Source organism: Eumetopias jubatus, unplaced genomic scaffold (genome assembly GCF_037043125.1).
Source record: "Eumetopias jubatus isolate StellerSeaLion01/CBP00866 unplaced genomic scaffold, mEumJub1_p1.0 scaffold_1, whole genome shotgun sequence".
Classification (NCBI taxonomy): domain Eukaryota; kingdom Metazoa; phylum Chordata; class Mammalia; order Carnivora; family Otariidae; genus Eumetopias; species Eumetopias jubatus.
Window position 1 is genome coordinate 205,121,951 of NW_028274807.1, and position 15,579 is coordinate 205,137,529.

The 15,579-nt window shown below is 53.1% G+C and overlaps 1 protein-coding gene across 1 annotated transcript in view; it reads right to left on the reverse strand.

Moving 5' to 3' along the window:
* Positions 1–15,579, reverse strand: part of SLC27A1 (solute carrier family 27 member 1) — a 33,089-nt gene that overhangs the window by 5,466 nt on the left and 12,044 nt on the right. Inside the window, exons 3-7 of the mRNA XM_028087195.2 lie at positions 6,362–6,756; positions 6,080–6,241; positions 5,911–5,980; positions 5,042–5,133; positions 4,860–4,969 (exon numbers count right to left, since the gene is read on the reverse strand). Coding sequence (XP_027942996.1) covers positions 4,860–4,969; positions 5,042–5,133; positions 5,911–5,980; positions 6,080–6,241; positions 6,362–6,756 — 829 coding nt within the window. The remainder of the gene's footprint in view (positions 1–4,859; positions 4,970–5,041; positions 5,134–5,910; positions 5,981–6,079; positions 6,242–6,361; positions 6,757–15,579) is intronic.

The following is a 15,579-nucleotide window of genomic DNA, read 5'->3' on the forward strand; positions in this document are numbered from 1 at the left end:
TGCTGCCCTTACATTCCCCACACTGCTTCCAGGGACCCACAGCAGTGCAGGAAGGCGGGGCGCACCGCTGACACCCCACAGGGCAGCCCTCAGCCCAGAGCCACGGTCGGAGGCTGTCCCCCACAGCCCTAGCTCCGGGTGCGCTCGGCACTGCCTCTCTGAGCCTCAGTTGCCAACCGGGTCCCTTGCTCCTTGGCGCCCCCCTGCAGGGCTCCTTCCCTCCCTGTCTCAAGGATCCACTCCTGGAGGGTCATTTCCCAAATACCCCAGGGGCCTACCAGTCCTCATCTCTGGGTTGACTTCCAAATGATTACCACCACCATCCCCAGTTTTACTGAGGGCCACCAACAGTAAGTAACTGGACCAAAGCTGATAAGCGGTAGAAGCTGATTTGAATCTGGGCAGCCTGGCCCCAGAGTCTGAATGAAGAAGTTACATGCTCGGGATTAACCGCCAGGCTGATCATCACGGCTCCAAAGCACTGACAGCTTCCCCTCACACACAGGATGAAGTCCAAATTTCTGCCAGTGGCCAATTCCCTCTGCCCCCCCCCACCCCCGTCCTCCCTGCCTCTTCTCCTTCCATTTCCCACCAACAGCTGCTGCCACACAGGGCTCCTCCTCAGGGCCTTTGCACATGCTGTGCCCTCTGCCTGGCGCCTTCTTCCCCGGGACACATCTGGGCCCTCAGGGTTTGAGTCAAAGATCACTGCCACGGAGAGACATTCCCTGAACAGCGCTTGCTAAATCTCTGATGAATAAACAAACGTGCTAAATATTCTACCCGCCAAGCACAGAGCTCATTTGTTTAATTCTCCCGACACCCCATGTTGGACATGAAGGCACTGAGATCCACAGAGGGAAACAGCATGCCCAAGATCATCAGCTGCTGACCAGGCAGTAAGCAGGGTGGGGCAAGATCCAAATGATATGGTGCTGAGTTCTCTCCCTACCCCCTAGGCTCAGGTCCGTACTATGTCCGTGGTCCAGCCCATCTCATCTCTAGGAACATAGGGCATGGCCCGGCCAATCAGCCCAGTCCATCCCCAGCTACTAACTGGTTCAAGGATGAGCACCTGACTAGAATTAGACCAGTGAGAATCAGCCCTGGGACGTCTGATAAACCGAGAGGAAGAGAGAGGCTCTTTCTCTCCTGGAGCTGCTGGGAACCTTCCCAGAGAAGCAGGGCTGGGAAGGAAGCTGTACACTCAGGAAGGAGGAAGACAAGAAATAGAGAGAGCCAGAGGCACTCCTGGATCAGGCTATGCCTGAAGCTGTCACCATGTGGCCTCTTTCAGGTCCATGAGTAATAAATCCCCTTCTTCAGGAAGCCAGGGTTTAGGTTAGGCTTTTGGCTCCTGTCAAATGACACAAAATCCTGCCCAAGTACTGCCCTCCAAACCATCACCAGGTAGTCCCAGCCATGCCCTGAGCAGCTCTCAGCTGTCCTCTTCAGGCCAGGGGAGGAGCAAGTCAGCCATGATTGAGCCCGCTAGGGGACAATGACTTCTCATGGCCCTGAGGCTGTGTCCCTGCACTGAGAACAAACACTTGATCTTTACCTCTGGCCTGGACCCTCGGACAGACCCTGGGCTGAAGGGAAGACAGCTCAGGTCAGTTCAGAGAGGCAGACACCAGATCCTTCGAGGATTCTGTCTATTCCTTAAAGGGCCCCTCAGTGTTTAATGGGTACCTTCTCTTGACACAGAAATTCCCTTCTTAGAAACAGGACAGACTATCAAGGGTCCGGAGACAGTGAGCAGTGCCCAGTGGAGTATGGCATGTCAGGGACAGAGAGGGACCCCAGACACTGCGGGCCTCCCACAAAAAAAAAAGTTGAACTTGAAGCTGATCAAGTATCTAGACCAGGGGTTCTCAACCTCACAGAACACTTGGCAACATCTGGATACATTTTTAATGCTCATAACTGGGGTGGGGGTGCTCCTGGTATCTAGTGTTTTCAGGTCAGGAATGCTGCTGAATATCCTCCAGTGCACAGGACAACCCCCGCCCCCAGAATGACCCAGCCCCAGATATCCTTAGCCTCATGCTGAGAAACACTGGGATGGACCCAATGGAGAGGAAATACCGGGGACAGAGGAACATGTTAAGAGACACCCCAGCAATACCCAGAAAATACTATAGGACACACAACCCTTCAGTAAATACAAGACAAAAAAAAAGAGAGAGAAGGGGCTCCTACAGATGAAGGGATTCTCATGAGACACATCGACTGGTCAAAATGTGTGGGTCTCCTCTAAAAACGGATTTTTTCAAATTATAGAAACAGGGGAAAACCACATTTTGACCCAGTGAGGCACTGTGGATGGAGCTGCTGCCCAGATTCCTGATGACACTGAGAGGTCAGTGTCACTTTTTGGCTGTGATGATGGTGCTGAGCTTACAGGTGTTTTTTTATTTTTTTCCTTTTTTTGTTGTGTTCGCATATAATAATGGGAAATTTACCATCGTAAGCACTTTTAAGTGTACAGCTTGGTAGTATTAAGGACACTCACACTGTTATGCAGCCACCACCATCCTTTTATTTTGTAGAACTGAGACTTTTTATTTTGTAGAACTGAAACTCTGTCCCCACTAACGGCTGACGCCCCACCCCCACCCCCTCCCCCAGCCCCAGGTCCCCGCCACCCTGCTTGTCTCTACGACTGTGACTGCTCTCAGTCCCTCATAGAAGGGGATCATACAGCATTTGTCTCTTGGTGACTAGCTTATTGCCCTCAACACAATGTGCTCGAAGTTCATCCACGTTGTGGAACGTGCCAGAATTCCTTCCTCTTTAAGGCGGAGTAACATTCCGTCATGTGAATGCACCACATTGCGCTTATCCATTCACCTGCTGGTGGCCCCTGGGTGGCTTCCATGTTTTAGTTCTTGTAAATCATGCTGCTGCGAACAAGGGTGTACAAATATCCTTTCAAGACCCTGCTTTCAATTCTTTTGTTTTAACAATAGCCCTTACCAGACACAAAAGGCCACATAGTGTATGAGTCCCACTTACAAGAGATGTCCAGAACAGTCCAATCCATAAAGACAGAAAGCAAGTTAGGGGTTGCCTCGGGGGCTGGGGGTGAGGGGACAAGAATGGGGAGTGACTGACTGCTAGTGCAGACGGTTTGGCGTGATGGAAACGTTCCAGAACTAGACAGAGGTGGTGGTTACACAACACTGTGAATATCCAAAACACCACTGAACTGTCCACTTTAAAAATGGTTTCTTTTGGGGCGCCTGGGTGGCTCAGTTGGTTAAAGCCACTGCCTTCGGCTCAGGTCATGATCCTAGAGTCCCGGGATCGAGTCCCACATCGGGCTCCCTGCTGAGCAGGGAGTCTGCTTCTCCCTCTGACCCTCCCCCCCTCTCATGCTCTCTCTCTCTCTTTCATTCTCTCTCTCAAATAAATAAATAAAAAATATTAAAAAAATAAAAATGGTTTCTTTTATACGACTTTGGCCTCAAAAACAAAACAAAATGGTTCTCATCTTTCAGAGGTTTTCTGGAAGCATCTCTATGAAGAACACACACTGCTCTCTGGGAGCTGCTTCACAATGATGAAGAAGGAGGGATGTGGGTGGGGCTAGAGGGGGCACGATGGGGTGTCTGAAGGCCCTCGGGGGCCAGTGACAGTGCTTGGGAATTGCCTATACTTTCTGTCCACATCCACGTACACAGACTTTGCCCGCTCCCCGAAAATAGAGCGTTCCTAGGAAAGCTTTCATAAGCTGAAACGACGTCAAGCAAAGCATACCCCCTGCTTTCTAAGTTTGAATTACACCTCACTTTTACGAAAGACCTACATTAGTACCAGAATGCGGTTTTTTTTTTTTTTCCCCGTAAAAGAAAAAATGCTCTTCGGATTTCTTTTGGTTAGTGAAATCAGGTACCGATGTAGGTCTTTCCCCACAGCGAAGCCATATAACTGGCACTCTCAGAGAGTGGGGGACAGCTGTATGCACAACTCTCAATAATCAAGTTAATAAAACAGACTGTTTCGCCTTTCAAGACTTGGTTTAACAACAATCCTCCAGGGTTCCCCACAAGCAAAACAGAAAATCCTCAAAAGTGGAGCAGATCACAGCCGTTGCCCCCAGGGGTCCCTAGGTTGCCAGCCCAGAGCCCCCACCCTGCCCAGCTGTGTGACCTGGGCAGCCAGCCTAAACTCTCTGGGCCCCACCTGTCCAAGGTGAGGTAGGCACCTGCCAATGTGTCAGCCCCTGGCCACAGACCATTCTCTCCTCTCCTCTCCTCACCCCTTCTTCCTGGAGGAACGTGCTGGCACTTGTATGTCTACCGCCATCAGGGCACTGAGATCCTCAGCCTGGTTTCCTCTCACCGTGGAGGGGAGAAGAGAGGAGGGGACAGGGCCCAGCACTCCCCCTCCTCCCCTCCCCCTCCAGGACCATGGATGTCGTCCACCTCTACCTCATGCTTACCCCACCTGGAAGCCCCACACCTCACCAGCCCAGGGGGATGACTGGACACACTGGTCTCATTTCCTGATTTCCAGCAGCTACCAGCAGGGAAGATGCCGGGGGCACAGGGCGGACTCTTTAGAGAACTCAAGCAGCCTGGGCCCAATCCCAGCTGCAGTATAGGCCTCAGTTTCCCCACCTGCAAAATGGTCTTTGTGATGCCTTTGCCCATTCTCACGCAGTCATGTGGATCCACTGAGTTTACACAGGGGAAGGTTTAGCGTGGGGCTGGCCACCCTCCTGTCCCCCTCCAGAGTGGCCATTCGGCCATTGGAGGGGGAAGGCTGGAGGGCGGGCGGGAGAGTGGCTGCACCACAAGGGTGGCCCAGCAGGTGGAAGGCAGTGGGCCGGCGCAGGAGGGGCGGGGCCTGACCGTGCAGTTGTACTTGACGCAGTCATCCCAGAAGCGGCTGGCTGAGAACTTCTTGCGGAGGACCACCGTCAGCCCGTAGATGAGACACTGCCCCACGCCCATGATGTTACCTGCAAAGGGCGGGCTCGGTGAGGAGTCCCCAGTCCCTGCCCCCCCACCCCGCCCCCACCTGCCCGAAGTACCTGCCGAGTGATACAGGGGCAGGCAGTCATAGAGCACGTCTGCCACCTGCATGCTGTAGGCGTGGTGGCCGAAGGCTGCAATGCGGTAGTACCTGCAGGGGCGGGGGGTGCAGGGGCTGGGACTTACATCCTCCGGGGCATGGGAGTAGGGGGAGCATGGCAGGGGAGGGAGGGACGCAGCAGGGACCCAGGCAGAGCCAGCCCAGCTCACAGGGGTCGGGGAGAAGAACATGCTGCCAATAATTATCCCTGGTGCTAGGGGCCATGAGGAATACAAGAGAGCTGAGAAACGGAGAGGGGCTGAAGGTGACACAGCCAGAGAGGTTGGGGGATCCTGTGTGGAGAGGTGACACATGAGCTGAGACCTTGTGAGAAGGAGCCATGGCGGGAGGGGGCAGGGGAAGCTGGGGAAGAGCGTCCAGGTGGTGGGCGCAGCATGTGCAAAGGCCCTGAGGCTAGAAGGACCGTGGCAGATCTGAGGACGTGTAAGGAGCCGAGGGCATGAGCAAGGGGTGGAGAAGAGCAACAGGACAGCAGAGAATTGGCAGGCGGTGCACAAGGCGAGCATGGATTTTACTCCGAGGGCCAAGGCAGATAGAGGGAAGTCTGGCACAGGGGAGGTCTGGTTTAGGATTTTTTAAATCCTCCTGTGTCCACTGAGGGGAACAGGGCCATTAGGGGTGGGAGCAAGAGCAGCAAGAGACCAAGGAGGGACACAGAGCAGCACTGTCCTGAGATGGGCCGTGGGTTTTACTGGGTTAAGATAGAAATGTCCCCAAGATCCCAACAAGATCTGAGGGAAGGGGTCAGCCGTAGAGGCGACCTGGAGTCACTCCCCAAAGCTGGGGTGAGGCCCACAGGCCCCTTACCTGCTGTGCACTACAATGGCAGCCTTGGGCAGCCCTGTGGTCCCCGAAGTGTAGATATAGAAGAGTCGATCTGCAGGAGAGGCGCGTGTTGGGGACCGAGGACCGGGTGAGTGGGCTGAGGGGACAGGGTGGGCATTGGCGCAAGAAGGGCATCCCACCCTGGCCTCACCATCCATGCCCTTGTCAGGGGGCTGTGCCAGGGGGGCTGTGGAGGCGTCCCTCAGCAACGGGTCCAGGAGCTGGGTGTCCGGCAAGATGCCCTCGGGCCCCAATTCTCCAGAGCAGAACTTGAGCAGGCTCTTCCCCAGCTGTCCGCTCACCTCGGCCACCACTGCGGCCCAAAACATACGTCACGGTCAAGGCCAGCCAAGGCCTGGGAGGCACCACACCATCTCCCAGCCCTGGAAACCCCAGGGTCCCGGCTCAAGATGACACCTGCACCCAGCCTCACCTGCCGCCAGCTCCCCTCCGAAGATGAGGGCCTTGGCACCCGAGGTGCCCAGGCAGAAGGCCAGGGGCTCGCGCCGTAGGTTAACGTTGAGCAGAGCAGCTTCCACGCCCACCTTGGCCAGGCCCAGCCAGAGCCCCACGAACTCTGGCCGGCCCTCCAGGAAGATGGCCACCACGTCACCTGGTGTGAAGCCCAGCTGGCAGAAGAGGTTGGCCACAGCATTGGAGTAGGCATCCAGCTGCGCGAAGGTCCAGCACACATCACTGCCCGCGTCCACCAGCGCCAGGCGATCCGGCTGCCGCCGCGCCACCACCTGGAAGATCCGCGGGATGGTGTGGCGGGCGCGCTGGTGCCGCCGCAGCTCCAGACGTACACGGATCAGCACGAAGAGGCCGCTGGGAGTGGGGGATGGAGGGGATGGCGTCACTGGGTGCCCTGCCTGGCCTCCAGGAGACCTCTCCAAGCCTCAGCATCTCCATCTGGGGAAAGCAGAGGGAAAGGTCCCTGCGCCCCCAAGGATGGCAAAGGTTCAATAAAGACCTTTTGGTTGCCGGGTCTCTTGGGGTACTAAGGGCATAGAAAGGGCTATTTACCAGCCAACCCAGAAGTACACAGATTGTCAAAGCTGGCCACGCCATGCCATGCCATGAAAATCAGAGTTACTCTGTCCTTCTCCACCCCAGCTAGCTCAGTGACCCTGAGGGAGCGGGGGCCCCAGGCCTATCCTTCTTTCTCTCTCCTGGGACAACCAGAGCCTCCCATGGACCCCACCACCACCTTCAGCCTGGATTCCTCATGCTCCATCCACCCCAACCTGGCGTCCTCATCATCTCCTCCAGGAAGACTTCCAGGGCTCGGCCCTTGCACGTGCCCATTGCTCCCCCATCAAGGCACAGAGTCCCCCAAATGGGGCCAGACTGGGGCCGGCACTGGCTGTGCTCAGAAAATGCTCTCTTGCCCACCTTGGGAGCTCTCCCTATCCCCTATACTCCATCAAAGCCCTTGTGCAAAGCCACTCGGTAATGAGTGTATTCCCCCCACCCCCAGATTGTGAGCACCCAGGGGAAGTCACATCTGCATTGGCCGAGGAGCCTGGCACATACCAGGTGCCCAGTAAACAGGCCGGACTGTGCTCATGTCCTCAAACCGGGACCTCAGTGCGCCCTCCATCCCTAGAGGTAGCAGCCAGCACAGAGGCAGACTCTCCCACTCCTCTCCCAAATAATGAGCACCTACCATATGCCAGGCCCAAGATGGGCAAGACCCAGGGGTGACCCAGACATAACCCTTCCCCCCCCCAACTTTCTCCCACTCCACCTCCCTTTCCATCCTGCTCCCCCTACCACCTCCCCCTCGCTCACTCACTCCAGCCACAGGGCTTTCTTGCTGTTCCTTGAGCACACCCAGCACGCTCCTACCTCCAGGCCTTTGCACAGGCCATGATGCCCTTTGCCTGGACCACTCTTCTGCCAACATCCACATGGCTCCTCCCCCCAACTTCCATCAGGTCTTGGCTCAAATGCCACCCTCTCGGGTGGCCATTCCTGGACACCCATCTGTTACTGTACCACCGCCCCCCTTTCTGGTCCCTGCTTTGTTTTGTTTCGTTTTTTTCAACACAGCACTTATACTGTCAAATACCATATGCAGGGTACTGATCTACCATCTTGCTCCTGGGCTATCTCTCCCTGTTCTGGATGACAGGGACTTATGTCTATTTTTGTTCTAGGCCCTGGAGAGACAGCAGTGGAGATAGACTGAGGCCCCACTCTCCTGGAATGCAGTGAGCCTGCCACAAATAATCCCAAAGGACAGTGTTGGAGGGAGAGAGAGAGGCATCTGGATCTCCCAGGCCAGGCCTGAACCCTGCAGCCCCAAAAAAGCAGTCACATCTCTGTGGCTGGCCAGATCTTTGGTGAGAGGAGGGGCAAGGTCTCAGGGCAAGGCTGCTGTGAAGAGGGGCAGGCATGGGGACAGCTGTGAGGAGCATAAACAAAGGTTGCTGCCCACCGGTTCCCTCTGGGTGCCTGCCCTGTTACTCTCAGGGTGACCAACGGCCTCCAATCCCAGAGCTCTGCTCCTCGAAGCCTCTGTTAGCAATGACCAGGGGAAGCATCTGACCAGGAGCCTGGCACATAGTAGGTGCTCAGCAAACAGAGGCTGAATGACTACATCCAAGCCCCTGAACCCAGAGCCCAGCATCCCGCCCCTCCCTGGCGACCAGTGCAGAGGCACGGATTCCTTCACGCCCCAGACGGCAGTGAGCACCTGCTTTGCAGAGGCGAAGCCAATCAGGTGGGAGAAGCAGATCGGTGGGAGCAGGGGGCCAGGGCTGGGGCTGGGGGATTAGAATACTGATGGCAAAGGGGCAGGAGGAGTCTTGTGGCAAGATGGGAATGTTCTGTATCTTGATGGTGGTGGTTACCTGGATGTGGACCTTTGTCAAAACCCCAAACATACAGTTAGCATGGGTGTATTTTATTATACATAAGTGATACCTCAAAAAGAGCCCATGAGGGCGCCTGGGTGGCTCAGATGGTTAAGCGTCTGCCTTCGGCTCAGGTCATGATCCCAGGGTCCTGGGATCGAGTCCCGCATCGGGCTCCCTGCTCCTTGGGAGCCTGCTTCTCCCTCTGCCTCTCTCTCTCTGTCTCTCATGAATAAATAAATAAAATCTTAAAAACAAACAAACAAACAAAAAACAGCCCATGAAAACAGAGCCAATTGGTGGTGGCCAGGGGCTAGGGGGAGGGGAAATGACTGCTAATGGGAACAGGGTTTCCTTTTAGGGTGATGGAAATGTCCTGGAACCAGAAAGAGGTGGTGGTTACGTAACAGTGAAATGTGCTCAATGTCACTAAGGTAAATTTTATACACGCTTTACTACAATAAAAACGAACAAGAAAACTCAGGAAGACTGTCTTGCAGCAAGGTTAAAAAGGGGAACTCCTTGCCTTCCAGAGACAGACTCTAGAAAACTAACAGGTGAAAGGATGTGCCAGCGGGACTCAAACAGCGGAGGAAGAGCAAGTGAAGGTCATGGATGCTGGGGGATGGGCACATGGGCTCATTACATTATTCTCTCCACTTTGGTAGGTGCGAAATCTTCCATAATAAAATCTTTTACTTATTTTTTATTTTTTATAAGAGAGGGGCAAGGGGCAGAGGGAGAGGGAGAAAGAGAATCTTTTTTTTTTTTAAAGATTTTATTTATTTATTTGAGAGAGAGAGAGAGAATGAGAGCTAGAAAGCACGAGAGGGAAGAGGGTCAGAGGGAGAAGCAGACTCCCCGCTGAGCAGGGAGCCCGATGCGGGACTCGATCCCGGGACTTCAGGATCATGACCTGAGCCGAAGGCGGTCGCTTAACCAACTGAGCCACCCAGGCGCCCGAGAAAGAGAATCTGAAGCGGGCTCCATGCTCAGCATGGAGCCCGATGCAGGGCACGACCCTGAGATCATGACCTGAGCCGAAAACAGGAGTCAGATGCTTAACCAACTGAGCCACCCAGGCGCCCTCCCCCCACAAAAATGTTTTAACCCTCCAAGGGGCCCGTGAAGGCTTCTACCTGCCCCAGTCCCATCTGTCTGCCCACTTCACCATCCTCTATTCCTCTAGCTTACTCTCGCCTCCTTCCCTGATTTTCAGCACAGCAAAGGTTCCTGCCCCCAGGGCCTTTGCCCATGCAATTGCCACTGCTGGAATATTCTCCCCCAGACCTCTCATCAGGCTTCCTGCACATCCTTTACCTCTCAGCTCCAATGTCTCCTGCCTGAGGAGGTCTTCCCTGCCCTGCCCAGCTTGGATCACTATGGCTGTTTGAGAACACGCCTGCAAATTCTTTGACGGTCTTCTCTTCAAAAGGCAGGTCCTATTTCCCCGCCTCTCAGGGGGCAGGGGCAGAGTCAGGGACTCACTTCTTCTTCTTTTTTTTTTTTTTTTAATATTTTTACAACCCCACTCAGGGACTCACTTCTAATGAAGAGAACATAGCAGTAGTGATGCTGTGTGACTTCCGAGACGGGGGCACAGAGACAGCACCCCCTTCCTCTAGGCACACAGATGTTCTCACACTCTCTGGAGACAGTGGCCCTCAGAACCCAGCACCGAGTCGCAAGGTAGCCCAGACCACGTGGAGAGGCCGCATACAGGTGTTCTAACAACACGTCTCAGTGAACAAAACTTCGGTGATTATGGCCCCGGATTCTGAGTCAGCCAGCAGAGGCCCCAGATGTGGCAGAGCAGACGAGATGGTGACATCTTGGTGAAATCTGACTTCCTAACCCACAGAAGCCACAGGAAATAATACTGAGCCTTGTGTTAAGCCTCTAGGTTCCGGGGTAATTTGTTACACGGCCATGGAACTGACGGGTAACTGATATGCTCCCAGCCCATTTTATTTCTTCAGCACTATCATCACAGTCTGAAACTACCATCTTCCTTTATCAGTTTCCTGGAGTTTTTTGTCGATTTCTACGAGAGCGAGCACCCCGTCTAACGTGTCCAAGGATACAGTAGCAGCATGAAGCACAGGACAAACGCTGGTGTCACGGGGCTGATGCAAGCACAGCCCTACCTTTTCTGCCTGCACACAACTGTGGTTGTTGAAGAGTGTCCCCGAAGAGTCATGTCCACCCGAAACCTCAGACTGTGACCTCATTTGGAAGTAGGGTCTTTATAGATGTAACTAAGGTACATATGAGATGAGATCATCCTGATTCCCCAGGTGGGACCTAAATCCAATGACAGTGTCTTTTTAAGGAGAGAGAGAGAACACAGAACACAGGGGAGGAGACTGGAGTGGCGTGGCCACAAGGCTCATGACACCTGGAGCCCTCAGAAGCTGGAAGAGGCAAGAGAGAATTCCCCCTAGAGCCTTCCAAGGGAGCATGTCCTGCCAGCACCTCGAATGCAGGCTTCTGGTCGCCGGAACTCTGGAGAAGACAAATTCCTGTGGGTTTAAGCCACCGGGTTCGTGATCATTTGTTACGGTAGCCTGGCGACACTCATACAGCGGCCACGGGCAGATGCCTCCCTCTCTGGGCCTCCCAGTAGATGGGGACCATGAGATTCCACACCTCCCAGGGCATGGTGGGGAGAAAAGAGGCAGAGGTAGATCTCTGAAGACGGGGCCCAGCACGTCCTATATTCTCAATCAACTCTGTTGCTGTCCTCTCCCCACGGAAGGAAGCACTGTCAGTAAGAAATCAGAAGGGAATTAGCACTTTATCTACCCAGCAACTTCATTCGTATCCACCCTGCGAGGAAGAGAGAGGAGCAAGCAAGTTATAAGAGCAGGGGTCAGCCCAGGAAGCCCCCAGGGGTAAGGGTCCAAGGAGGAGGCGGGACTGATTTCTCAAGCATCTGTCCAGGAGCTCTGGGCCCCAGCACGGCCCAGAAGGAAAAAGTGCCCCAGAGTTCATGGTCTTAGTTCAAAGCCTCCTCGACTGCCTAAAGCTGTGGGGCCTGGGCAGACCCTGCCTTCTCTATAGCCCTCAGTTTCCTTACTTGGATTGTCTGAAGACTGAACCTAACGACTTCTGAGGTGATCTCCAGCTCAACAAAGTGTAGGTCCCGCCACTGCCCTATTTACAAACAGGAAGCAGGGCCCAGAGCAGCCACCCAAACAATGCAATTCTCAGCCTAATACCTGTCAAGTGTGTTAAGTGCCCAGAGAAGAAAAAGGGTTGAATAAGAGGGGTCCGTTGTTACTCTGCCTAGCGGGATCCTGCCTCTGAGCTTTGCACCTGTTCTTCCCTCTTCCTTTCCCCAGGTCTTTGCAAGGTTGGCTCCTCTCGTCTGCCTACTCGCACCAGAGGCCCTGCCCTGATCACCCTGGCTGAAGTCGCCACCAGCGATCCCTGCCGCAACCCAACATGTTCAAGCCTTCTCTTCAATTTCTGATGTTTTATTGTGTCCTCATTTCCTTCTCGATTATTCTTCTCCCTCGCTAGACTGTGGGCTCCACCGGACAGGAACGGTACCTGACACATTCACAGCATGTCACGCTGAACATGGCATTCCCCCAAGCCCAGATAAAGTGTGGCACCCAGGAGGTCCTCGGGGACGGATAGAACAAATGACTTTCTCCAATGCAGACTAGCCAGAATCTAGCCATCTCAGCAGCCCAGCCCGGCCCCCACCATCACACAACGGGACCAGTGCTGTAGTCAGCTCTTCCTGGTCTCCTGGCTCTGCCCTGGGCCAGGCCCTACTCCCTGCACAGTGGGGTGAATGGTGGTCCCCCAAAGATATATCCAAGTCCTGGCCTCCAGAACTTGTGAAAGTGACCATGTGTGGGAAAAGGGTCTTTGTAGATCTAATTAAGTCGAGGACCTTGAAGAGATCATCTTGGATTAGGGCACATTAAAGTCACATGGGGAAAAGCCAATGACAGATGTCCTTATAAGAGACAGAAGAAGAGACACAGACGTAGAGAAGACCATGTGAAAACAGAGGCAGAGATTGGAGTGGACCTAACCTCAAACCGAGGACCTGCCACGGGTACCAGCAGCCACTGGAAGCCAGGAGAGAGGCATGGGAGATTCTCCCTCAGAGCCTCCAGAAGATCCAGCCCTGCCCACACCCCGATTTCAGACTTCTGGCCTCTATAACCATAGCAGAATTCATTCTGTTGTCTTTAGTCACCCAGTTCGTGCTACTTTGTTACAACAGCGAATACAGGTGTACCTTGGAAATACTGTGGGTTTGGTTTCAGACCACCACAATACAGCAAATAACACCACAAAGCAAATCAAATGAATTTGTTTCCTTGGGCATATAAAAGTTACGTTACACTATACTCTAATTTATTAGGTGCACCATAGTTACGTCTAAAAAAAAACCAATGTACATATCTTAATCCCCCCCCCCAAAAAAAACTTTATTTAGCTCCTTTCTTTAGCTAAAACATGCTGACCATCATCGGAGGCTTCGGCGAGTCATAACCACTGACCACAGATCGCTGACCACAGATCCCCAATATAATGATAATGAAAGACTGTGAAATATTGCAAGAATTACCAAAATGTGACAGGGAGACACAACATGAGCAAATGCTGTGAGAAAAAATGGTGCCAAGAGAAGTGTGCAACACTTTGCCACAAACCTTTACTTTGTAAAAAAATAAAATAAAATAAAAATAAATAAACCAAAACCAAAAAACGAAGCAAAACAATAAAACGCACAATACCTGCGAAGCACAATAAAACGAGATATGCCTGTACATCATACTTCATCTTTGACCTTTGTCTGTCTTGCTTACTGTTCTCACTCCAGCACCCCATACAAGGGAGACCATGTCTCCATCCCCACTGTCCGGCCACAAGTGCACTTTCTGCCTGGTTGCCCCAAACCCTCCCTGCTGAGCCACCTTCCTCCTCCTTGGTGCAGACCAGTCTAGCTATGCTACTCTCCTGCTCAGAACCCTTCCCTGGACACACGACACTCTTCTGCTCAGTGTTCAAAGCCCTGGAAATCTGGCTCTGTCTGCTGACCCCCTTGGCTCCTTGAACCCCCAGCGCATACACCTCCCTGCAACACATCAGCCACTTTCACACAATCCCTGCAACATGGGACATAGCAGTCCCATGTTCCCTTTCTTCTATCCAGAGAAGCTGTCACTGACATGTAATGGCTGGAACCACAGCAGCCACCAAGAGACCATGAGGGTACCCAGCTGGAGACGCTAAACCTTGGCAGCACTGATGGCAGAGCACAAAGACAGAAGGAACCTGGGTCAATGACAACATGCTGCACCATGAACTGACCAACCCGAAGCCATCTCATGTCAGAACTCCACGTTACATGTGGCTGTAAATATTCCTTACTGCCAATGCCACTCCAAATTGGGATTCACACTCCTTGCACTCACAGGTAAGTGCAAGCTCGGAGGGGTAAGCATTCCAGGTGGACAGCACCGTGAGTGCAAAGGCCTGGAGGCAGGAAGGAGATTGACACATTTAAAAGAGAGCCAAGGTCAGTGGGGTAGAGAGGAGTGAACAAAGCAGAGAGTGGGAGGAGACTGCACAGTGATGGGACTCTCCCCATGGCTCTGGATCATTCCACTAATTAGAAGATCAGTCTTGGCACGTTAAAGTCACATGCGGAAAATGATAGTGCTATGCATTTGTAGCTTCCAATGAGCAGAAAATGGGGAAGAACCCGATGTCCTGCCGTAGGGGAGGGGTCCAATGAGCAATGGCCAGTCTTTACAATGGAAGGCTGTACAGCCTTTTTGAGAATGGGGCCTCAAACAGATGGATGAGGAAGGAGCCACAGGTGAGAAAAGTCATGGGTGATTTCACACAAAGATGGCAGATCAAACACCCAGACAGTGACTGATCATTGTGCTTCCCTGTTCTCCCCCCTAACCACCCCCCGCCCAAAATAGCCAGTAAAGGGATTTTTTTTTTTAAGTGTGAACACAGAGACTAGGAAAATGGGAATGGAGACCAAATTACCCCACTTTTGGAAGCTGGGGAGCAGTGACAACAGGTGGGGGTCCCTGGAGGGGGGAGAAAGCTGAATCCTGGGCTCCAGTGAAGAATACGTAGAAATGTGTCTAGTCTAGGGGGCAGCCTCCTATATAAAATCAGTAAGTCATGGGGATGTGACGTACAACATGGTGACAATAGTTGATAATACAGATCTTCCTCAGGGCACCTGAGTGTCTCAGTCAATTAAGCTTCTGCCTTCGGCTCAGGTCATGATCCTGGGGTCCTGGGATGGAGCCCCGCGTCAGGCTCCCTTTCCCGTTCCCTCTGCCTCTCCCCTTGCTCGTGCTCCCTCACTGAAATAAATAAATAAAACCTCTTAAAAAATACAGATCTTGGGGCGCTTGGATGGCTCAGTCGTTAAGCGTCTGCCTATGGCTCAGGTCATGATCCCGGGATCCTGGGATCGAGCCCCACATCGGGCTCCCTGCTCGGCGGGAAGCCTGCTTCTCCCTCTCCCACTCCCCCTGCTTGTGTTCCCTCTCTTGCTATGTCTCTCTCTGTCAAATAAATAAATAAAAAATCTTAAAAAAATACAATAAATAAATAAATAAATAAATAGAATATAGATCTTCCTCGACTTACAGTGGCGTTACATCCCAATAAATCCATCGTAAGTTGAAAATACATTTAATACATCTAACCGAACAAACATTACAGCTTAGCCTGGCCTACCTTATATGTGCTCAAAACACTTATATCAGCCCACAGTGGGCAAAATAAC